Here is a 24,303-nt window from a genome sequence, read left to right as displayed (position 1 = left end):
GGCCACAAGCCAGGAAGCACAGGAGCCAGCGAGCTTCGGTCCTTATTTTTACCAGCCAGGTACAGAGCTCGGAGCAGCTACTCGGCAGCAGAGGGGTGGTTGGGTTTGGTTTGGGGTATTGGGTGGGTTTTTGGTTCATTTGTTGTTCTTTAACAATCAAATCAAAACATGACCCGAGTTTACAGAAACAGAAATCAAGGCTTTACCCCAGGGCCCAAAGCCCAGCTCGCCGGGCAGCCAGGCTCCCTCTGCACCCTGTGGCCAGCGGGCAGAGATGGGTGCTGGCCCAGACCCCTTCTTGCCTCTCCCTTAAGGGCCAAAGCCCTGGTCCCTCCCAACCAGCGTCTCCATCCAGTCCTCCTGCCGCCGCCCGCGTTCTCCCGGGTGCTGCCATGGCCAAAGCCTTCCCCTTCCCTTGTCCAAAGTGCTTCCATTGCTCAGGGGCCCGGCAGGCCGGGAGCAGAGTGGCTCCAGCCCCGGCTCCAGCATCTTCAGCCCTCTCCATGCAGCTGCTCTGCACCCTGCAAACGAAGCAGCGGCCGGGCAGGGAGGAGGTGCTGGCTCTGGGCATGGGCCTCAAGTCCAGTACAAAAACAACCAAAAAAAAGGCAAAATAAAGCTGTAGTACTTAGGAAAGTGAAACCAACACCATTTTTGCATAAATATCATCAAGGCCGTGGAGGCTAAGGCTGTTTGCTTCCTGTATTGTTAGTTGCCAGTTCCACACTCGGCTGTTGACCTGCCCAGGTCCCTGAGAGATTTGGATTCCTGTTTGCGGGGGCACCAGTCCTGCAGCTTCATCCTTCAGGCCGTCTCTCCCCGTCCGTCTGCAAGGGAGAAGGGGAGAGAGAGAGCCCATCAGTCACCCTGCAGCCCAGCTTCCCCCAGCCCTGCCCCCAAAGCTGCCACCCTACCCCCAACCAGGCTGGGTGGGGGCCTGGAGCTCAGAAACAGGGAGCTTAGGGGCTGAGCCCAGTCACCCCATGGCACAGGCCGCTGTCCCATGTACCTTGTGTGGGAAGGCTCCGAGCCGTGGGCTCCGCGGTGCTCCTGCCTTCCATCCCCGAGGCCGCCGTCCCTGACAGCTCACTCTTAGTCCTGCCCTCGTCCGCTGGCGCTGCCTTGGCCTTCCCATCCAGGACGGGGGAGCCCAGCGCCTCAGCCCCCGGTGCCTTTGGGCTCAGGGGGGAAGGTGCTGGCCCTGGCCCGAGAGAAGGTTTCTTGGCTACCGGAGGAGGCATCTTGCTGGGTTTGCGGTGGGCTTGTGCCTTGTCAGGGCCCTGTGGGGCTGCGGGGGCCGAGCGCTGCCCCGAAAAATTCTTCAGCTCAGCCACCAAGGTCCTCTTCAGGTCAGCCTGCATCTCAGGGGACGAGGCTGGCTCGATCACCAGCTTCTTGGAGCTCTTGGCGAAGATGAAGCTGGCGGTGGAGGCTGGAGACTTGTGCCTGGGGGAGAGCTGGCCGTCCTCGGGAAGGGCCTCGGGGCCGGGCAGAGCCGCTCTGCTGCCCGGCGGCTTCTCAGCAGCCTCACCGGAGGCCAAGGCGGCCGCCTTGAGGTGCACGGCGTGGTGGAGCTGGTTCGAAGGCACCACATCTTTGGCAGGAGGGAGCTGCCGCGTGGACAGGGACCTGCGGACAGGTTTTTGGGGTGCTGATCGCTCCTCAGCACCGGCCCCAGCCCCGGCGGGCGGCTCCACGTTCACAGAGCGGAGCCGCACCATCTGCAGTAGGGAGGGTGTGACGATGGGCAGGCTGGCGTCCTCCTTGGGCACCGGGCCGCTCTTGCTGCGTGATGCCGGCTCCTTCTTGGCATCCGCCATGGGGCCGTTGGCCGCCTTCTTAAGGCTGGTTTGGGGCGGTAGAGCCAGAGCGGATGGTGGTGGGAGAGGCGGTGGTGGCGGCGGGGGCACGGCGGCCTCGGGAGCGGGCTTGGCGGGAGGTGGCGGCTGCAGTGCCCCAGTCGGTGGGCCTTGCTGCTGGCTGCGTGAGGAGACGGCGGCTAAGAATGAGGAAGACGCAGCCCCCAGGCTCGCTGCTGCTTTCTGCCCAGCTGCCGGAGCCGGTGCAGCATCGGGCAGGCTGGAGAGATAGGCTTCATCTGGAGGGGGGAAGTCTGCCATGGACAGGTCGTGCTCCTCCAGAGTCGGTGGGGGCGGTGGGGGCCACGTGGCATCAGGGGGGACCTCACTGGTGGCCTGCGGGCTCTCCTCAGCCTTCTTCACCGGCGGGGGAGGCGGGTGGTAGGCAGGTGGCGGTGATGGTGGTGGAGACTTGCCACTGGACTTGGCTGAGGGCTCCTGGCTGGCAGTGCTGGGTGCTGGTTGATCTGGCGAGGGGAGGAGGGGGCCAGTAGGCGCAGTGGGCTGCTGGAGCTTGGTGGGTGGTGGGGAGAAGGGAGCGGACACCTTGGGGTGCGGCGGGATGATGAACCGGTCTGAGCGGCAGGGCAGCGTGTCGGGGGGAGCCGGGTCTGAGGCTGAGGAGGAGATGGAGGTGAGGGAGGAGGACACGGAGAGCGCAGGCGACTGCAGGGAGCAGACCCGGTCTGGCTTCTGGGGCTGAGCCCTGCCCGGGGACACAGATGGGGGTCCCAGCCCCTTGGTGGGCAGCGTGGGCGTCCCGCTCTGGCTGGAGTAGCCGCTGGAGGGGGACATGGTGCGGTCAGACCCATCTGGGCAGCTCCACTTGGATGGAGCCTGGGGCTCCATCAGCACCACCGTCACCCCGGAGCCACCCCGCGAGGCCTCGGGGGAGCCGGTGCCGGCCAGGCTCTCAGAGCGGAGGCTGCTGGTCTCGCTCAGCGATGATGGGGAGAAGACCTCATCCTCAGCTGTGGGGCTGAAGGGCTCAGGGCGTGGGACCCAGGGCGTGCTGCTCTCCCGCTGGGACCGTCGGTCAGGCTTGGGGGGCAGCCCCAGCACCTTGGGCTCCCCCAAGTCCTTCTGGTGTAGCGAGAAGGTCCTGCGAGGTGGGGCTGGGGGCTTCTTCATCTTCCTGAGGGAGACACTGCGAGTGGAGGAGCGCTCGCTGGCCATGCTGGCTGTGTCCGACCCCTCTGCCTGGCTGCTTGTGCTGTAGGCGGGGGATGCCCGGCCACTGCTACCCCCAACGGCCAGGAGCCCGGGGACCACAGGCATGGGGCCAGCAGCAGGCTTGGAGCAGGAGCTGGCGAAGCTGTTGGAGCTGTAGATGCTGACTTGGTCAGTGTCAGAGCAAGCTACGGCATCCGCCCCACCACACGGCCCGGCCTCGGGCTGCCGGCGGTCAGAGCCACCCTGGGAGGAGATGGTGGAGCTGTTGGAGACGATGGTCTCTGTGGACTGCGAGTGGCTCCAGTTGTCGCTGGAGGAGGAGGGCTCACGGCTGCGGGTGGCGTGCTCTGAGAAGCGAGAAAAGGAGCGCACCGAGGCCGGGCTGGATGACACCAGGCTGCAGCGGCTCAGTGTCCGCACGCTGCTCCGCGTCAGGGCCACCACATCCACCATGGGCGGCAGGATGGCGTTGGGGATGATCTTGGACATGTAGGTGCCCTGGGGCGAGATGGACATGACAGGGCTCAGCAGCTCTGGGGGGGTGGCGTTGGTGGTCATGCCCGGCACGGCTAGTGACTTCGGCCTCACCATGGGCGACAGCTTGGCTGCCGTCTTCCTCCCCAGCAACATGTCATCGTAATAAACCCGGTTGATGTGCTTCTGCAGGGCGGCATCTGCTTCCTCCAAGGCTCCCAGGCAGACGCGGGCGCCCCCGGGGACAGACAGCGTCTGCACTTTCCCGTCGATGGTGGGGATGCGGACGGCGTCGCCGGAGACCTGCCCTCCATTCAGCAAGAGCTGCGGCGCCTGGCTGCCACCGCGCCCCGCCGGCACTTGCCCATCAGCATCGGGGTGTCCTCTGGCTTCCCGGCTGTTCCTGAGACCTGAGAGCCCAGAGAGACAATCCCAGGGTGAGCCCAAGGCAAACGCACCGAGCCAAGGCAACCAGAGCTGAGGACCCAGTCTGGACCCTAACCCCACCTCCCTTGCCGCTGATGCTTACCCAGCTCCCTCTGGACATGATGGGGGATGCCCAGCACCGTTGTCCTCCTCTCCTTTCTCTTCTTGCCAGCCCTCTCTGAGGATTTGGGAAAGGAGTCGTGCGGTCGGAAGGTGGAACCTGCAAGAGGCATGAGCAGATCCAGCCTGTGTGAGAGGGGCTCTGGCCTGGGCGTCCCCAGTACCCCCCCAGCCCCAGCACCCTTCCCCACTGCTGGAGATGGTCTGGGACAAGCCAGCCTCAGGCTCTCAGCAGAGCCTGGAGAGGAACCAGCAGCTGCCAAGGAGCCGTGCAGTCTGAGCAGGGTGGAGACAGTGTGTGTCCAACCGTCCGTCCCCCTCACCCAGCCCCATCCCAACCCTCTGACTCAGAGTCGCTCTCTTCTCTCCAAGGGCCCTCAAATCCCCACACTGGCTCACAGCCACGACAGCTCAGAGCCCAGAAACCCCCCAGTTTTCCTGCCAGGTTCCTCAGCCCCCCCCACCTTGGTTCGTGTTCCCTGGCCCTGCAGCCCCCTCAGCTGACTACCTTTCCGCTGGATCATCTCGGAGCGGATGGAGAGGGCGTCCTCAGAGGTGCTGTTTGTGGCACAGGAGGCTGTCCGGCTCCGGAAGGACACGCTGTCATCCTCCAAGGATGTGCAGGACTGTGAGGGCAGAGAGTGGGCTCAGACAGACCCCGGGCTGCGGGAAAGGAGCTGCCCTGGCCCCCACCAGGCCCCTTCGCCGCCCGCAAACTGACTCCACAGCCCAGTGCTGCTGAGACAAAAGCTTCTCCTAGGGCCAAAGGCTGAGTCAGCCACGCCGGCATCCAGAGTCCTCCCACCAGGAGCAGGGTTGGGACCAGCCCCAGGGACCCCGCGTGGCCTCGCAGCCCCCCACAAAGCAGGCAAGCCAGGGTCTGGCCCGCCAGAGCAGCACCTGACCCATGTGCCAGCATCACCGCTGTGCCAAGCCAAAACCAGACCCCTAGCTGTGCCCAGCCCTGCTGCACCCCAGGGATGAAGGAGCCACCCGGGCTGAGTGGGGGTTGAGGGGCTGTGGCGGGGGGGGCATGGGGGACAGGCAGGCAGCAACACAGCCACACTGGGGACCCAAAACACACACATGCCCCTCTGGGCATGGCTGGTGGCACAGTGCCATGACAAGCACGGCTTTCAGTGTCTCCCCATCCCTCTACAGCATCTCCCGGCGCAGGCGGAGGTTGGGATGAGATACGTCAGCACGAGCCACCACCCAACCCCTCCGCCACACTGCCCTGGGCCGGACCTGCTCCCCCCCTGGCTCTGCCTGCCTGGGGGCTCCCGCAGGGTCCTCCCTGCTTCCAAGGGGTTAAGGGGGCCGAGAGCCAGCTGGGACAGCAGCCTGAGCAAACACAGTCGGGTGAGGCGCTGCCAGCGGGGTCAGAGCCCCAGGAAGTGGCAAACCCCGGCTCAGCCAAGAGAGTGGGAGTTTCTCCTCGGCAGCAGCCAGGAAGGGGCCTGGCCACGGGGCTGGATATGACCAATGGTCCCTGTTGCACCACCCCATCACCCCACCTTGCCAAGGGACACTAGTGGGGTGGGAGCAGGGTGACGGAGACGTGGTGGGGGGGCCCTGGGAAGAGCCCCCCAAGGCAGGGGGGCTGAAGGACATGCTGAAGGACAGAGACAGGGACAGCTGTTCATCAGGGGGAATAAAGGATGCCACCGAGGAAGGCACGGCCCCTTCCCACCCAAGAAACACCCCCAGCCAATGTCCTGCAGTTCCTAGTCTGCCTCCAGCACCCAAACACCAGCTGGGGGGGAGGACAGAGAGGCCACCCCATGTCCCCATGGTCCCAGGGTACTCCAAGAGTGCCGCGGGGCAGAGCTGACTCTCGGTAAGGCTCACCTGGAGGCTGGTGGTGTCTCCGTGGTCCCAGGCACTTTTGGTCTGCTTCTGCTTCTCTGCAGAGGGAAGAGGGGGTCAATCCCTCCAGGAAAGCCACCAAAAATCTGCCGAGTCCCACGGTGCACCCTGCACACTCCCCAGCCGCTGCTGCCAGCGCCAGCACTGAACTCTGGTCAGCCCCATCGCGCCGCCCCCGCGGTCCAGCCAGCCAGGAGCTGGGGCCAGCCGCGTCCTCCACCGTGTCCCTGGGCCACCCTGGGGCTGGGGACACCTACCCTGGTGCTGCAGGGACTTCAGTCCCTGCTGAGCCTGGTTGTGCAGCTCCTCCAGGTGCGGTGGGCGGGTGCTGGGGAAGAAGACATTGTCGGGACATTCCTCGCCCGGGGTGTACTGCACGCTCAGCCGCTTCTCCGCGTCGCCCTTGGCAGTGCCTGCGGAGACAGAGGGGGGTCAGCTTGGCTCAGGGGGCCGGGGGGACACCATGGACCATCCCACCGATGGTCCTACCCTGTAGGATGCAGCCCCAGTGCCTGCAGAGACAGAGGGGGTCAGCTTGGCTCAGGGGGCCGGGGGGACACCATAGACCATCCCACCGATGGTCCCACCCTGTAGGATGCAGCCCCAGTGAGATGGGGGAAGCACTGAGTGATGACAGCTGGCCTGGGATGACCTTCTCCTCCTCATCACACCATGGGAGTGATCGTGCCCCACAGTGCTGCCTGGCCAGTCGATAACAGCAGGCAGGCTGCCTCCATCATGAAGCTGCAGGGTTTTCTCCCCACCGCTCAGAGAGGAGCTGGGGCACAGCACCCCCCTTCCTTCTCCCCAGCCCTTTCGTTAGGAGCAAACGTGGCAGTGAGCTGCCCTGGGCTGTGGGCAGCTCAGTGCAGAAGGGGCTGTGTGTGGGGGGGGGGAAATAAACGAGGAGAAACAGACCATGACTTTCTCTTTGGAGGGCTGCATCATCCCCAGGCTTTGCAAAGCACCCCAGGAGCAGGGACCCGCCCCATGACAAGCCAGTGAAGGAAACTGAGGCATAGCTGGGCACAGTGACCCCAGAGGCTGCTGAATCCCCCTGCCAGCCCCCCAGGTGCTGGAAACCACCTCCCCTCCATGCCATAGCACAGCCAGCATTGGGCTTGCCATGCCTTGTCTTGCACACCCCTCTGCCTGCAGAGAGCCCTGCCAGCACCCTGGGGTGCCCATGACCAGCTCCAGAGCCTTGCTGGGTGCTGTGCCTGCCATTGCCCAGCCAGGGAACAGTGGGTGCAGCCCTGCCCAATGCTGCAGCCTGCAGAGAGCCTCAAACTCTCCCCACCTGGAATAAAAACAACTTGAGGCTCAGGAAGGGAAGGGAGAGCTCAGGAAAGGAAGGGAGAGCTCAGGAAACGGGCAGGACTGGCGGCAGCACCCCGGGGGGGGGGGGGGGGGACACGACACCGGCCCCCACTCCTCAGCATCACCGGCATTACACACCCATCCCCTGTCCCCCATCTACCCTGTCCCCTCCCAGCCAGCCAGGGCAGGCAGCGAGGCAGCGGCGCTCCGGAGCACAAAGGAGCAGGCCCCGAACAATGGAGCCAGCCCGCCCTGCCGCGCCACGCCGCCTCGCCGGCCTCTGCCTCCGCCGGCACCATGGGCACAGGCAGCGGGCTCCGGGGCCACGGCCTGCCCAGCACCTGGCACTGCCGGGCATCCCCGCGCTGGGGACACGGGACACCCACAGCATCCCCCCGCCCCAGCATCATGATTCCCTTTCCCTAAGCCCTTTTCTCCCACAGTTTTGGCAGCCCCTCGCCCAACGTTTCACCCCCACCCCCCACCCCCCCCCACCTCAGAGCCGCCTTCCGGCGAGAGGAGCGCAGTGATTTATTCTGTTAACTTCCCAACAGACGATGCCAGGGCCGGGGTGACCTTCCCTCTGCCCTCCCCCCTGGGGTGGCAGCCCCCCCCACATGCCCCACTGCGGGTGGGCGAGCGCCCGGTGCGGGGGGAGGGCAGGCGGGGGTCCTGGCATCAGGGGTTGTGTAAGGACAAGGTGCTGCTCCCTCCTTCCCGCTCACTCACCCTTCTTCTTGAAGAAAGCCAGAAGCGAGGAGAGGTTCCTGCCCATGAAAACCACCATGGTGGTGGCTGGGGGGGGGAGCCTGTTCCCCGCAGGAGAGGGGGCTCCGATGCCCCCCACGGAAGCCGCCCTATTGTGCTGGGGAGGCTCTCGCCCAGCCGAATGCCGGCGAGGCGGATGCCCGTTATCCTCAGCTCCCTCTCTCTGTCCTCATCCGCACAGCGAGAGGATGCTGGACCGGGCAAAGAGGCTCCAGAGCAGCTGCTTGCGCCGGGGAGATGCCTGACCCCCGGCGATGGCTGTTCGGTGGCAGGAGGGGACAGCCCCGGCTGCGCCCACCGCGCTCCTCGGTCGCTCCTCCTCTGGCCTCCCTGCTCGTCCCCAGCCCTCCCACCTCCTCCCACGCACACGCCACGGCTGCCAGGGATTCGTCCTGCTGGGCTCAGGGCCAGGATTTCCTCAATTCCCCAATCCCTCCTGGGAACCCCCCCCAGGACCCTCCTTGCCTGCTCCCTGCCAGGCACAGCACGCGCTGCAAACCAGTTGCTCCTTTCCACAACTGGGAGGAGCTGGGAGGCTTTTCCTCTGTCGAGCACCAGCCCTTGGGATATGGCACAGCACAGCCAACGGTGTCAGCATCCCCACCCTCACCTGCCCCCAGGGCTCCCCGGGACCTGGCGCCCACCTTGGCCCCTCCAGCCCTGCCAGTGAGCGCCCTGATCCCAGCACGGCTCAGCCCGCAGCAGGGGGACAAGAGCCATCACTGACTGGGCAAAGGGAATTTGTCCTTAGGGACAGGGCATCCAGCATGGCTACATCACAGTCACAAGAGCTGGGGGGAGAACAACATCTCAGACCAGTCTAACCAGTAACTCCGGCAGCTGGAAGGATTTGTGGGGGGACACAGGAAGGCAGGGGCAGAACTGCTGGGTGGGCAGGCACTGGCACAGGCTGTGGCACTTGATGGCCACCCACCCCCACCCCAGCTGTGTGCTCGGGGGTGGTGGGTGCCAGGAAGCCCCACACCAACCTGTCAGGCAGCAGGCAGGCTGGTGCAGAAGGGGAATTGCCCTGTCCATCAGCCCTGGCATCCCACACCTCAGGGAACTCCATCCCTCCCATCTCCAGGCGTTTTGCTCCAAAAAGATGAAGAGCTCCCAGCATTTACCATCCTTGTGCCAGCCAGAAGCCAATGTGTCAGACCCCCCTGCCCCTGCCCGGGCTGTGTCCAGGGTTTAACTGCAGCAGGATGGAGGTTGGGCTGCAGACAGAGCAGCAAGTGAGGGTCCCACCAGACCCCAGGCACTGAGTGTGCCGCCCAAGGACACTGTGACCTTGCAAAGAGCATCCCAGTGTGTCCAGCCCCACAGCTCCAGCTGAGTGAGGATTTCTTCCCCTGCATCTCCTATGTGCCTGTAACAGCAAATACAAGCAGCACCCTGCAGACCTCGCTGCATGTAACTCAGCACCCTGCCTCCAGCACGGGCAGGACTGGCCCTGCTGCCCACACGCTCACCCAGAAGGTGCCGGCAGCTGCAGGCAGACGCTCCCCGGCTCTTTTCACAGTGGAAACGGGACATAATCAAAGGGCTGAGGATGCACAAAGCGGGCAGCCACGTGCTGCGCCCAGCGCTGCCCTCTCCTCTCCGGGCAGCACATCACGAGCCCCAGCTGACAGGGGGCAAACGCAGCCCAGAGGGAGCAACACCGGATTCGGCTCTCTGGGATGGTGCATCCGGCTCTACCCACATGGATGGAGCTGCACCCAGCACCCCTCTTGCACAGCACCAGCCGCTCTGTGAGGCCCCATGGGTTTAGGGGGGCAGTTGTCCCCTCCCAGCGCTGCCAAAGGGGCCCAGGAGTGGCTGGGCTTCAGCCCTGTGAATTTGCTTACGGCAGCACGCATGGCAGCTGCTGCTTGGAGCCATAAGGACATTTCCAGGTGCCAGCAGACAGCCCATCCCTGCTCCTTCACCCCGTATCCAGCCCCTGTGAAGACCTGAAGGGCCTCAGGACTGTCCCTCACCCATGGAGGCACATGTCACTGTCCCGAGCAGGGCACCCCTGCGGCTCAGGGCAGGAGGCAGCTGCAATCACCCAAAGGATAATCCAGGCAGGATGCAGCCACTGCCCAAGCCGGCTGTGGAGGAGCTCTGTGCCAAGGGCTGACGCTGGGGGAGCGTGGCAGCGTGCAAAGAGCAGCCTCCGCTTCTCCTCCCACTGCCTGTGACCTTAGCTACCACGTCCTCCTCGCCCGGACAGCCTCACCCCAGCTCTGCCAACACACAGCAAAACCTGCTGCAAGAGGAACTGGGAAAGGGGGAGAAATTGGGAAGGAGAAAAGCCTGATCCTGCGGCAGGATCAGTGGGCCAAGGAAGCCGACGCAGCTGCAGCCGGTGCCGGTAGCAACACGCCCGGCTGGAGCTGGCATCCCGTCCCTGTGCATTCCTTGCAACGCACCCTGGATCGCCCTGTCCCCTCCAGGCTCGGTGGTGCTGAGCTGACACATGTGCCTCGTCCACACGTGGCACTGGGATCCTCCCAGAGAAGGAGCCGGAGGCTTCCCAAGGCTGGGTACTCTCTCAAGGACGGGCTCCCTGCCTCAGAGCTGGTATCTGCCACATCCAGGGTCAGGGATGGTCTGGAGGGAGCAAAGCATCCCCACAGCAAGGCAGAGCGATACGAATGGGCAGGGAAGCCCGAACACTCTGCCTTCAGCTCTGCCAGCTCTGCTCTTTGCTGCCAAGAGAGGGGCTGGAGGGCACCGGGGTGGGCATGGGAATGGCTGCACTGGGCAGAGGCTGGAGCTGAGACCCTGAGGCCCTGCGGCCGCGTGGCCCTGAACCAGTGATGCTGCAGGCGGGATACAGTGCTGGCCTAGCTCCCTCCTGGGGCTGGATTAGCCTTGACGCCGCTCATGGGGGGAGCTGGAGGAGGAAACATGGGCTCCCGTCCCCCCTCCTCGCCTCCTGCAAGCAGCAGGCTTGGCTGGACTCAGCTGCAAACATCCATCTCTGCCTGCAACGGCACTGCCCTGACTTGTCTTCTCCCTGTGCAGCGGCAGGTCCTGCGGCAGGAGGCAGGGAACAGGCAGCGCAGAGCCCTGCCCGCCCCTTCCACTGACTCACTGGAGAAGAATGGGGAGGAGGGGGGAGCTGGCAGGAGGGATGGAAGGGGCTGCGAGGTCCCCAGGGGAGGAAGGGGAGGAAAACCTCCCTGTGTGCATCCTCCTGCCCAGTGGGATGGAGACCTCGCCCCCAGGCAGCCAGGCTGGTGCAGAAGGCAGTGAGAAGACTCCCTGCCCTATGGGCTCGATGTTCTCTCACCACTTTGGGGTCCTTTCCCACCACACGCTGGTCCCAGGTGATGGGCAGTGCTTCCCAGGCACACACTCAGGCTTGGGGACAGCTCGGGGACCTCTCTGCCCCTCCGTGCTGGGGAGGGCAACATGGCACTGATGCTGTCAGTGTGGATAATGCCAACAGGGAGCACCATGAACCCCAGCCCCGACAGCCCCAGGGAGCAGCCAGCACTCCCCACAGACTCTGCCACGGGCACAAGAGCCCCCATACTCAGGTCCAGCACCCAGCCTCTCTGCTCTGGGAGGCACCTGACACCCACCTCCGCTCCCCAATCCTCAGCTGGCAAGGAAGTCTGGGGGGGGGGGAACTTCCCTGAAGCCCTGATGGAGGTAACGAGCCTGGCCACCCTCACTCCCCCAGCGCAGGATCCATGCCCTGGGACACACCGTGCTCTCTGCAGGCAGGGGAAGGGCACACTAATATTTACTGTGGCTCTGGCCATGCAGCCCCCCTGCCCTCAGCCTCAGGCGGGGGCTGCGGCTTCGGCCAGGAAAACATCTCCTCAAAGCAAATAAACACAAGGCGCTGCTGGCTCGGCTCTCAAACCCGATCCCACGCAGAGGCAGAAAGAAAATTAATCTCAAATGGGAAAACAAACTTGGGCCGTTTTCCTTCCTCTGAAGCACAGCACAGAAAACTGCACTGCATCACCCCAGGGAGCCAGCAAAGGAGCCACGGTGGGGTGAAGCCATGGGGAGAGCTGTTATCCCACCAGCCTGGCTGGCTGCTTCCAACCACGGCTGCTCCCGTGGCTGGGGCACCCCTGGCCATGCAATGGGGCTGCACCGTAGCCGACTTGGCCCTGATCTTGCTGCCACCCCATAGGCAGCCCACACAGAGAGATGTGACATCTCCCATTCCCCTGGTGAGGGTGTGCAGCAGCCCACAGAATGGGAAGGGGGGAGGTCCCAGCAGCGCAGAGGGTGGCAGGTCCACCCCGATGTGCCCCACTCCCATCCCCAGCCCCTGTTGCAGCCTGGCCAGGCTCCGTCCTCCATCCCCACCCCGCGCTCGTCCCCTCCCTGGAGAAGCCACCGAACAGGTTTGAAGGTAAATAACAGCTCTGCCGGGCCAGGAGCCGGATCCAAGCAGGAATGGCCCAGATGGGGAGTGTGGGGAGGGAGAGGGTGGCTGGCAGAGCCACGAGAGCCACGCAGGGCCGTGGAGGTGGCGTGTCCGGTCAGGGACAGGCCACCAGCAGCACCTCCTCCTTCCCGGAGCTATGCCAAAGTCCACAGCATATTACAGCCCTGCTTCACCTTCCCTCGGTGTCCTCTCCTCCACCTCCCCCGGGCACGGCGCCTGCGCGGTGCCCCGCCACGGGCGCTGGGAGCTGGCTGCGTCCCCACGGCCGCGCGCCGTCACGCCCGGCCTGCTCGCAGGGTGCTCTGCGAATGGCAAGGCGTGCCCGTCGCAGCCAGAGCTTGGCTCCACGTAGGAGCAAGTCGAGGAGATGGATTAGGGACAAGACCTTGCAGGTTCTTCCGCGCACACGGATCCACCATCCTGCAGGCAGCACCCAGCCCCACTCATCCCTCATTCAGCAGCAGGTGGTGAGGAAGCTCCAAGCATCCTCCGCGGGGATGGAGGCAGACAGGGCGATGTGGGATCAGGGGAGGTGGGAGAGGAGATGTCAGACAGGGTTGGGGCTGCCTCCAAAATGGGGGTTGAAGGGGAGAAGGGATAACCAGCAGCAGAACGGCAGGTCCCATCCCTGCCTCTCGGTGACTGGGTGCCTGCCAAGTGGGCACGGCACAGCATGTCAGAGCCAAGTGCTGGAGGCGGCTGCCTGCCTGGGACACCCGCAGATCACCTCCTCCCTGCTCCGGCTCTGCTCCAGAAGCAGGAGGGGGCAGGAGAAGGGCTCAGCCCTCCCAGCCGGCAGCGGGATGCCAGCAGGCAGAGGCCGGCAGGCCTGGAGAAGGTGCCTGTGTAAATCTCAGCGCATCCCCCACCGGGATGGGCCCCTGCCCTTATCTGCTACCCCCCCCCAGGCTGTTTGTGGAGCCGGCTCAGCGTGGGTCTGGCACGCAGCGTGAAGCAGAAAAGACGCCCAGAGTGGCTCAGCCCACCCCAGAGCAGCACAGCAAGAGCAAGGGCTACTGAGAGCCTCCACCACCAGGCCCCTGGCTAGAGCCGGCACCTGCTGCCAGTGAACATTGTGACCATGGGTCACCCCCTACCCCAAACCTGCATGTCCCCCCAGCCATTTGCCCCCACAACCTGTCTCAGCACCCGCTTACAGGGATGTGGGTGCCAGGGGACCCCACACCCAGGGAGCCCTGTGCCGGATGCAGCTGTATCCCCACTGACTCGGTGGGGCGCAGCCTGGCCGGCTGCCACGTTCCTGCACCCTGACTCAGCAGGGCTGGCCCGATAAGGAGGAGATAAGAGGCTTCGGTCTCCCCGCTGCTCAAGGACCTTCCCCAGCAGCTCCCGCTGAGATGAGCCTGGGGAACAGAGGTGGGGGATTGCACTCCAGAGCAAGCCAGGCCCCACCGCATCACAGCGATGGGGACCTACGGGTTCGGCACTGGTGAAGCTGGGAGGCCCAGACAGAGAGCAAGGCAGCAGGGAGTGGGTTTGCAGCAGGTAAAGCGATCCCAGCAGTCCTCAGATGTTGTTCCTAGACTCCTATCCCAACACCCTGTCCCTGGGGACCACTGCTCTGGCCCTTCAGGATCCAAAGGCAGCGGGTTCCCACATCACCCCACGCGTAGCACAAACACAAAGGCAGCTGCTGATGCCTGACCTGCCAGCACTGGGCATGGTGGGGTCAAACTGGTCCTCCCAAGCAGCCGGGGATGGAGAGATGGGAACTGAGGGATAGCGCTCCAGTTGCCTGTGACACGCAACTAGCCCTTAACCCCAACATCCAGCAGCACCCAGGGTCTCGCTGAAGGCCAGGGGCAAGAGGAGAGTGACTTGTGGGGACCTGTCCCAGCGGGTGCTGTGCACCCTGCCCCCAGCCGGTGATCCCGACTGCGCCCTCCGAAATGCTGAAGCGACACGATGCAAATTCTTTTGCTTTGTGGCAGCCGCGCCGTTGCCATGGAGCCGCAGCAGAGAACAAACACAACTCGTCCCATGTTTTCTCAGCACCTTCCACCCCACGGATTTTGATCCCAGCTCCTGCCCTCGCCTTGCGGGATCTGCCCCCAGCTCTATTGCACCGTCCCACATCACACCCATTCCGGAGAACTGGAAACGGAGCAAGGCTTCTCCCAGCCAGCCCTGGGGAAGGGCAGCAGGGGTGGTACACAACCCCCCACAGCCCCCCAATCCTGGTTTAGGGACTAGCAAGGGGCAACCCAAGCCTGGCAGGGAGGGATGGAGAGGAGACGGAGGTCCAGCTGGGAACGGCACAAGGAAAGGGCATGGACTGTGCCAGCACCACTCAGACGAGCCCCCAAACCACCTCTCTGAGAGAGCTGGCTCACCCCATCGCCTGCACCGCTGCAGTTCAGGCTGGAGGCAAAGGGACGGCGTCCTGCAGAGCCAGAGAAGAGCAGGAGCCCCGTTACCACACCGCGGGCTGGTGGCTGCCAGCCGTGCCCATGTGCACGGGGACTGTGACAAGAGGACAGACGACTTAGGTAGAAAGGAGAGCACAGTCAGCCAGTGAGGAGAGAGGGACAGCAGAGAGCCTGTAGTGGTGAGATGCCATCCCTGTGTAGCCATGGGCAAGTGGTGGAACAGCTCCTGCCTCAGTTTCCCCAGGTACCCAGTGGATTCAGCAGCCTCTCCCCCTGCACCTACAGGGTCTCCTCAGCCCAGCTTTCACCTCTCTAGGGCGGTTTTGCTTGGCATGCTCACTGCTCAAGCCTTTGAGGGGGGTTGATTCTGGACCCTGTTTACCCTGCAGACAGCTCAGCTCACCATGCCTGGGCAGCTGCTGACTGTAAAGCACGAGGGAAACAGGACAGCCAAAGGCAGGAGGGACAGTAGTGCTGGGGATCCCTCAGGGCTGGCAGGAGAAAACCACCTGGTTCCCACCCACAGACACACCAACCCCGCTCCCACCAACCCCGGACCCCTGCCCACACACCAATCGAGTCCTCTCCCCAGTTCAGGCCAGTCTGGTGACACAGGGACGGTTTAATGACATCAGCAGGTAAATCTGCAGCCCCGGGATGGGGACGGCATTACTGGGAGCCCTTCCCTGCTCTCCCCACCCTGCTCTGACTGAGGAACCGTGGAAGGAGCCTGCTTGGACCAGGCACCTGACAGGGCTGATAGTTCAGACACACGTGTCCAGGCTGGCGTGGGACCCTTTTCCCTGCTCCTCTTCCCCTCAGAAAAGAACCCCCCCCCGCCCCCTGCCTCCTCCTGAGCTTACCAGTTGTCTCTGCAGAGCCGAAAGAAGAAATCAGTGCACAGACAGACAGACAGACAGAGGCAGAGCAAGGCAGGCAAACTGCATGGGACCGACGCAGCCAGGAGCAGCCTGGTGCTCCCTGTGAACGCTCCCGGCTCCCTGGGGCACAGCAAGGGAAACCGAGGCACGGCTGGGAGCAGAGAGGGAGGCGACACCCACAGCCCCATGTTCTACCTGCTGGGGTGCTGCTTAGGAGAACAAATCAGTGACTAATTCACCAGATCCCCCCCCCTATCCGGAGAGCACAGGCGAGCCAGCAGCTGGACCCCAGCACACTGGCACAGCCCCCCATGTGCAGTCAGGGGTTCTACCCCCAGCTCCATCACCTGGGGTCCCCCCCTTTTCCCCCTGGCATGAGGGAAACAGGGGAGAGTGAAGCCTCCAGCCCCCACAGCAGCTCAGATCCTGCCCAGCCCCACGCTGGGCTTGGAGGGAGGGGAAGAGCAGAGGCAGCAAACTTTCCCGCTGCAAACCGCCTCCCTCAAAAAGCACCGAGCTGGGAACCCCTCCCCAAGCAGCCCCATCGCTCCCTACCTGCCCTGGGCTTCCCAGCGCGGCCAAAGGGCCAGGAGGAGCCGGCCTTGGTGCCCGCCGGGCTCCTCTTGCGGTGCGCGTTGCCCATGAGGCCGCTCTCGCCCTCCACCGCGGCCGGGTGGAGGAGGCCGGGGCGCTACATGGCCGAGCCGAGCGGGCTCCGGCGTGGCCCCGGGTGGCCGCGGGAGAGCAGGGTTCTCAGCCACCGGCTCTCATCCCTCCGGCTCCGGAGGAGCTCAGCTCTCGCCAGGCGGCTGTGCCGGAGCCAATGGTACAGGCGGAGAGGAGGGAGGGGCCTGCTGGGATCGCCCATCGGATCGCCCGTTGGCTCCCGCGGCGCGCTCCCAGCTCCATCCCATCGGCGGGGGATGCGGGGGGGGGGGCACAGCCGGGCCGAGGGGGCAAAGGGAGACTCCCCTCCCTCCCCCCCAGTGCCCAAACAACGGGGACAGGCCTCCCGGCCCGCTCCCCTGGGGTTTGCCAGGCTCTGCCAAGCTGCCACCATTACACCAACATCCCCCCTCCCTCAGGTGCTGGGGGGGGTGTCCCCCAGCCCCACAGGGACACCCCCGGCCAAGCCCGGCACGGCACAGCCAAGGCTAGAACAGGACTGCCAAGGCTGGAGCATGTCGCCCGAGGACACAGGCTAGGTCCAGCCCGTTTCCCAACCTCAGGACAAGCATCCACATGCCTGTAGGTGGATGTTAACCCCCTGTCACCCGCTCGACTGTCACCCCTGTCTCTGGAGCAAGTCACAGCCGGCTGAACCCTGGGGATACCAGCATTCCCAGCAGCTCACACCGCTGGCATCCCCTTCCCATGCCCTCCCTGGGTGCACCCCACCTTCTCCCCACTCTGGACCCTGCTTTCAGCTGCAAGGATCGAGCTAGCTGGGGGCTGGCAGGGGAAAAGCATCTCAGTACAGGGGAAGCTGGCAGCATTGCTGCTGCAACCGCTGCCCACGCTGCACGGACGAGCCCCACAAGCAGCCTGCCCCCCCCACCCCTCCTCCTCCTCCTCCTCCTCCTCCTCCTGCTTTCCCTCCTGGTTTTTAATTAGAACATTAAATGCTGTGAGGGCAGGGAGGGGGGTCAGCCAGCCAGGCAGTGGGCAATTCCTGCTGGCAGTGTTTATGTTCCTAAGGTGATTCATCAAAGGCTGGGATAAATAGGAAGGAGAATTTTGTGGGAAAGGCACAAAACTCAAGAGATAAGGCAAAAAAAAAGCTCAACCCAAAACCCACCCCAACAACAAAACTTAAAGTCAGCCAGCAGCTCGGTCCTGACCTCCCAAGGTGATCAGTAATAAATTAATCTTTGGACTTCAGTCTCCTTCTCTGCAGCGGAAATGGGGATGGTTCCCTTTCCCACCGGCTCCCTTAGCTGCCCAAAAGCCATGCTCAGCAGGGCAGCAACCACCCTGTGCCACAAACACTGCCTGGCCCTGGGGTCTTGTGTCCCCACACATTTGCAGCCGTCTGCTGAGGGAGCTGCTATGGGAACGGGGGATCCAGTGGGAAACCATTCCCTGCCTCCCGTGATGGGCTGTCCCCAGCTCAAGGCACAGCCTTTGCACCTTGGGGCAGATGGGATTAACCATGGATGCGATCGCAAGCGTGACAGCCTCAGAGGCCTCTGCCCAGGGATTCATGGAGATGGTTTTTCACCCTAACTGCAGGAGTGAGGTTGGCCAGGGCCCCCCTCCAGCCTGGCACGGGGCTCCCTCCCACTGCCCAGACCTCCCTGGGATGTATGGCCCCTCACAGCAGCTCCAAAACAGGGTGTGTGGGCCTGCCCCTGTCGCTGCATCCCCTGCCTGGTGACACGGGAGTCACACACAACACCTTTCCCCAAGCCTGCGACTGCCCCAGATACAGCAAGACACTTCCCCCTCCACTCCCAAAACAGACGCCCTCCATGCCAGCACCTGCCTAACAAACGCAGCCACTGCCAGCACCAGAGTGTCACCGCCCCCAGCTGCGCTGAGCCACGAGCCTCGGAGGTGCCGGAGCAGCTCGGGGCTCCAGGAGCCCAGCAAAGCCCACGTGTGCTGAAAATGCCAAGGCACTCATGGGGGGGACAGGGAGCCACACTGCAGTCCTACCCCAGCCCCTCTCAGGCCCCATGATTTGGGCCCTGCTTGTAGCAGGGGATCCAGCATCCCCGCAGCCCCTAGTGACCCACGTCACTGCCCCATGGCTGCTTTGGGACACAAACCCCTCTGGCACCCATGGATGGGCCATGCTGCCCCATGGCTGCTCTCATTCTGCATCTCAAGAGCCAGGCTCCGAGCGTGGCAGGGGAGGGGGAAGCATTCACAGCTCCCCCCATCCCTGGCACCCAATTCCTAGCGCAGCAGGCTCCCAGCAACACCCATTTTTGGAGCAGCTGGTGCGAATGGGGGACTGGGGGCAAGAGATGCTGGCTGCAGGCTGGTCATCTTCTCAGGGCCATAACCACCCCTGGTTTTACTCACTCTGGTAACAGCAAGGAGCTGGGGGGGATGGGGGAAAGAGAGATAGAGATCTTGTCATCATGGCGTGACTGCCTCAAGCACATCTGATCGTCCTCAAGTCACGCGGTCCCTTGGTCAGACCAGCCAGCCCAAGCGTGGGGCAGCGCGGACCCCTCTGTGCTGGCACAGGGGGGAAGGATCCCGTCCTTCCTGGGGTTTTATCTGCCCCTCCTGGTGTTTTCTAAACCCGATCCCATTGCCGAGCAAGGAGCAGAAGTTGAGCTGCCCGAACGAGAAAGGAATCCAGCCCTTGCTCTCCCCTCACAGGGAAGTAAAGCTCAGCGAGGCAAAGGTAACACAAAAACCCACTTGAGATCCCCAATCATTAACAGAAATGCATAACCAGAGAGGTTTCAAACGATTTCCTGCTCAAGCTGGCGTCCCGGCCGGCTCTGCCGATGACAGCTCCAGCTCCAGCCCGCAGGAGGAGAGGCAGCTCAGCTCCCAGCTCTGGGTAAAAAACCTTTCCATGCACGACAGGAGCCACGGGGACCAGCCCAGAGCTCCAGCTCCTGCTTGGCATGGAAATGCTTTTTCACTTCATCGCTGCCCAGCTCTTCACCTTCCGACGGCTTCATGTTCCCAGCGCCGCCGGAGCCGCGCTCAATGATGAGATTGTCTTATGAAACGAGACCTCCCTTCTGCAGGGAAATGTGACTCCGGTGAAATAGTTTTATCGGATCTCACGGAACGTTATTTGCAAGAGTAATTCTTCCCGTTGTCTCCAGGTGGAATAGCTGTGGTTGCAGACACACCTCTCTTTGTTCGCAGAGCCACTCGCCGGTGCCAGCGCAACCCAGCCAGGGGATTCCTGCCCGCTCGCGAGTGTCACTCTTTGCCTTGTGCAGATTACCAAAGCCATTCCCACGCACCACAGGGAAACAATCCCAGGGGAGTGGGAGGCAGGGGGGCAGCGGTGCCTACACCTCTCCTCCTCTCCTTCCAGCTGAGAAGCTCAGGGCTAAAACACAAAGCCTGTGTTTACACCAAACCACGTGTACGGAGGAAAGCAAATGTCCAGGCTGATTTCACATCTCACTTATTATCAGAGCAACAGGCAGGGACAGCCCATCCCCAACCCCAAATTGTCTTGAGGATTCACGTGCCTCTCCAAGCATCCAGCCTGATGCTGCCAACGTGGCCCTCAACACAGCCAGGCCCCTGCCAGTCGCCACTCCTGGTACCACTACCGGCTCACCGTACCACTGCTGGTTCACCACATCACCACCAGCTCACCACACACACACACCAAAGCCACCCCATGGGGTCTCTCACCAAGCACCTGCTCATAATATCACGCAGCTATGTGTGTTTAAAGCTGTATTTTTAGCATCACCATGCCCCCCTTTGCTGCCCCAATCAGGAAATCCGTGGCTGCCAGACTGAGCTGGCATCAAGAAGGAAAGAAAAAGAAAAAAATCAGAATAAAGCCAACCCTAATTTAATATTTCTGGAACATTGAATCCTTTACTTCATCGGGGAATTAAGAGGAATATTGTGCAACAGGGATGAAGTAGTAGCCAAAAGCTGGGCTAAAATCCCTCATAGGCAGCAGGACCCCAAGCACTTCGTGCTCAGGGAGCTCGAGCTGAGGGTTCCCAGGCTGCCTTCATCCAGGGAGGCTGCAGGCAGTGCTCAGAGAGCAAGAAAAAGCTCCCAGCTTTCTCACTCCCACCTTCCACCAGGAAAACGTTGCCACACAGAGCAAACTGGAGGTGATTCCTTGCTCCCCATTAGGCACTTGGTGCAGCCCAGCCGCTCTCCCCACCTTGGTTCCCAGGTGTTCTGGTGGGAATAAACATGGGAGGAACTGCAAGGTGCTTGGAGGTGATGGGGATGGGGCCACGGAGGTGCCCGGAGCAGAGGGGCTGTGTACAGGTACAATGGTCTGAGGATGCTGGCAGACACCACACACCCCAAGACAGGCTGTTACAGGACTTATCTCATGGCAAAGAGTTCCACAGGCATAAAAAGGGGACACTGCAGCCAGTGGGGTCTGTTCACACAAACAGGGCTGAGCATCCAGGGGAGAGGAGAGTCGGCTTCCAGCCAGAATGCAGCCATCCCCCGCTCGGCATAAAGCTGAGAGAGGTGCCTGAAACTCGCCCATGAGCAGGATTACTGCACCATCCTCTCCACAGCTCAGCTGTTTGAGCAGCCAGAGATGGGATCTCCGATTAGATGGACCCAGGGGGTTGATCCAAAGTGGCAATGCTTTCATCCTCCTGCTCCCATGACTGCAGCGCTGAGCAATTCTGACCTCGCTGACACCCAGGTTGTGAACAGGCAGATGTCCCCCACGTTGAGGAACTATTCCTGAACTGCATCTCCCTGGGCTGGCTTTCCTCCTGAGATCCTGTGTGGCCCCTCCTCAGCACCCCCCATCAGCCAAGATGCACTGGGGACAGTGGGATGTGCCCTGTCCCTGCTCCAGGACCAAAGCCACCTGCGGGAATGGGGGGGTGATGGGAGCTGCTGGGTGCTCCCAGCACTGCACAGGCACAGGGGGAAAGCTGAGTGCACCCAGAGGACCTGCTGAAGATCTTTTCCCCCACCCCCCTGGCCCTTCCCAAGGCTGATGGTTGGAAAGATTCCCAGGCTGGGGCAGAGCTCGGCCGGCTCCCGCTCCGCGAGACCGCCTGGTGCCAGCAGCAAGGCTGATGCAGCCCATCTCCCGACCCCCCCATCATACAGGGAAGCGTTATCCCATCCATCTTCCACCTCACGGGGCAGGATGCCGGGTAGCGGTGGCGTGTGCCGGCGGTGTCCTGCGGACGCCCGCGGCCGCAGCCAGGCCGGAGGCAGTTAAGCAGGGTGGGGCTCCCAGCACGCTCTGCAAGCTGGAAGTGTGTGTGGGGAGAGTGATTCAATCCCGCACGCAAGCGGCAGCCATCGCACATCCGCGCCGCTTCCCCACCGCGCACCACGGTGGAACGTGGCAGCTCCCAGCCCCGCGTGTGCCAGGCGGGATGCCCAAAGCACAGCCAGGACTGGAAGGGTCCTGAGGCTGGATGCAGCTCTCCAGCACCGGTACAGACCACGGGCAGGCGGGTGCTCAAGTGCATCTCTCCTGGACACGGGGATATCTAAGTGAACGGTACAGCGGCAGCACGGTGCCGGGGTGGGGGTGACACGAGCAGTGGGCTGCTTTGGCGGGGCACGTGTGCGAGGGATGGCACGGTGAGCAGGCTGGAGGTCCCCAGACTGTGACCCTGATGGGCCATGAGGTTGCATTTTGTAGATTAGCTGGTGACTGTAGGGAAAAAAAAAGGAGAAGGGGAAAAAAAATAAAAGGACGGCAGGCAGAGCTGCTAGGGGCGTTCCTGTGTGGTGGAGAGGAACATCACATGCTCTGGCACATCTCCTTTTTTCTGCTCAGGTTTCAGCGTTCACACACAGCGGACCGGGCGGGAGGTGCCGGCAGCATCCCCTGGACCGGCTAAGCAGAGAGCTCAGCCACTCCCCTCCCATCTCCCTGTGCTTCTCCAAGCGGGAAATGTGCCTGCGTGCAGTCCTGGATGCCTGGAAATTCACTCCCCAGGGCATATCGAAGAAGAAAGTCCCAGGCTACAGCATCCGGCTGCGTTTGGGTGCCTCAGGAGCGGCCTCTTCCCTTGGCAAGAGCACGGTGACATCCCTGCCAGAGATGCCCAGTGGGGAGGGCAGTGGCGTGACGCAGGTGTTGTCCCCCCCCGATAACGCGGGGCAGGAGAGGCTGAGCACTTCTCTGCTGCACAGGATGATACCTCCAGCAACTGCTGCCTCGCTGGGACACCTACTACTGCAAAACAACCGCGCCGAGGAGACGAGCATGACCAGGCACGCCACCACCCATTGCTCTGCCGAAGCTCCCGGCACACGGGGCCCCGTAACACGGCCCCAGGGCAGCAAAGATTGGGCACCCACAGCACCCTCCGGGGCAGGACCGTCCTGCTCAAGAAGCCAGGGACATAGCTGGGCTATGGAGGCAGCACCCCACAGACTGGCTGGGGTGAGGGCCATATCTAGGACAGGAAGGGCCACACCTGGAGCACGCAAACACCCTGCCCAGGAGGAGGAGGAGAAGGAGGAGGAGGAGGAGGCAGCGGCTGGCGTCCCTCCAGGTTTCCCTCAGCCCCAGTGACCTTCTGACTCAGCGGAGAGAGAACCTACCCTGTGAACCGGCACCAGCCCTCAGGGCAGGGGCGAGATTGCACTGGGGACTGCCGGATCCGGCCTGCTCCCGTGGCCACCACAGCACCAGCTCCCGTGGCCACTGCCACAGCAGCCACCATGTCCTCCGGCCTCCTTGGCACACCTCTGCTGCCACCACAGCCAGCACCTCCACCCCTCTTTGGCCACCACCATGGCCAACACCTCCACCTGTCCCTGCCCAGCACCATGAACTCTCCTCAGCCACCTCCACGGCCACCACTTCAGCCCCTTTCCAGCCACCACTGCGACACGGCTTTGGCTACCTCCGTGGCCACAACCTTGAGTGCTCCTTGGCCACCACCCTGATTCCACCTTGGCCACCACCCTGACCCCTCCTTGGCCACCTCTGCAGCCACCACCTCGAGTGCTCTTTGGCCACCACCCCGACCCCTCCTTGGCCACCTTCACAGCCACCACCTTGAGTGCTCCTTGGCCATCATTCTGACCCCTCCTCAGCCACCACCCCAACCCCTCCTTGGCCACCTCCACGGCCAGCACCCCAATCCCTTCTTGGCCGCTTCCTTGGCCGCCACCCCGACCCCTCCTTGGCCACCTTCACAGCCACCACCTTGAGTGCTCCTTGGCCATCATTCTGACCCCTCCTCAGCCACCACCCCGACCCCTCCTTGGCCACCTCTGCAGCCACCACCTCGAGTGCTCTTTGGCCACCACCCCGACCCCTCCTTGGCCACCTCTGTGGCCACCACCCCGACTCCTCCCCAGCCACCACCACCCCAACTCCCCCATACTCACCCACTTCCCCTGCCACCGCCCCCTCCCCAGCCACCCCCCACCGCCCCTCACCTTTCCCCTCCGCCCCGGCCTGGGGGCCGCCGTCCTTGCGCCGCCGCCGCCCTCGGAGCCAGCTGAAAGCCCGGCGCAACGAGCCCGCCCGGGCCCTCCTCCGCCGGGGGGGCTCCGCCACCGAGGAGCTGCCGCCGCCGCCGCCGCCGCCCCGCTCCGGCTCCCGCTCGCCGCCCGCCGCAGGTGCAGCTCCGGCGGACATGGCCGCGGCGGGCAGCGCCCCGCACCGCCCCGCACCGCCGGCAGCCGCTGCCCATAGGGCCGGGCCCGCCCGGCTCTTGCTCCAGCCCCGACCCCGCTCCGGGCTCCCGCCGAGCGCCCGGCGCCGACGGAAAGTTTCTGCGGGGCGGGGCTGGGCTGCGGGAGGCTCCGCCCGCACCGGCCCCCGCCCCCCCCCTCCACCCCCCCCCCCCCGCCACCTCCTTCCTCCGCCGCCAGCCCGCAGGTGGCCCCGGTGGCGGAGGAGGGGGGGCAGCACCGGTGCGGGGACCCTGACCTTAACGGCACCGGGTGTCTCCAGGCCACCCCCGGGGGCTCCCCGAGACGTG

The 24,303-nt window shown here is 63.7% G+C and overlaps 1 protein-coding gene across 1 annotated transcript; it reads right to left on the bottom strand.

The window, feature by feature from the left end:
- Positions 1–34: 34 nt before the first annotated feature.
- Positions 35–23,957, bottom strand: NHSL3 (NHS like 3; the record flags this gene model as incomplete). The annotated part of the gene is made up of 7 exons (XM_084274189.1): positions 35–827; positions 1,010–3,916; positions 4,036–4,152; positions 4,561–4,678; positions 5,904–5,959; positions 6,179–6,334; positions 23,756–23,957. 7 exons carry the CDS (start codon positions 23,955–23,957, stop codon positions 805–807), a joined length of 3,579 nt encoding a protein of 1,192 aa, XP_084130315.1. The 3' UTR covers positions 35–804.
- Between the last annotated feature and the right edge of the window lie 346 nt (positions 23,958–24,303).

This window comes from Gallinula chloropus (assembly GCF_964237585.1).
Source record: "Gallinula chloropus genome assembly, chromosome: 22".
Classification (NCBI taxonomy): domain Eukaryota; kingdom Metazoa; phylum Chordata; class Aves; order Gruiformes; family Rallidae; genus Gallinula; species Gallinula chloropus.
This window is presented reverse-complemented; position numbering and strand designations above follow the sequence as displayed.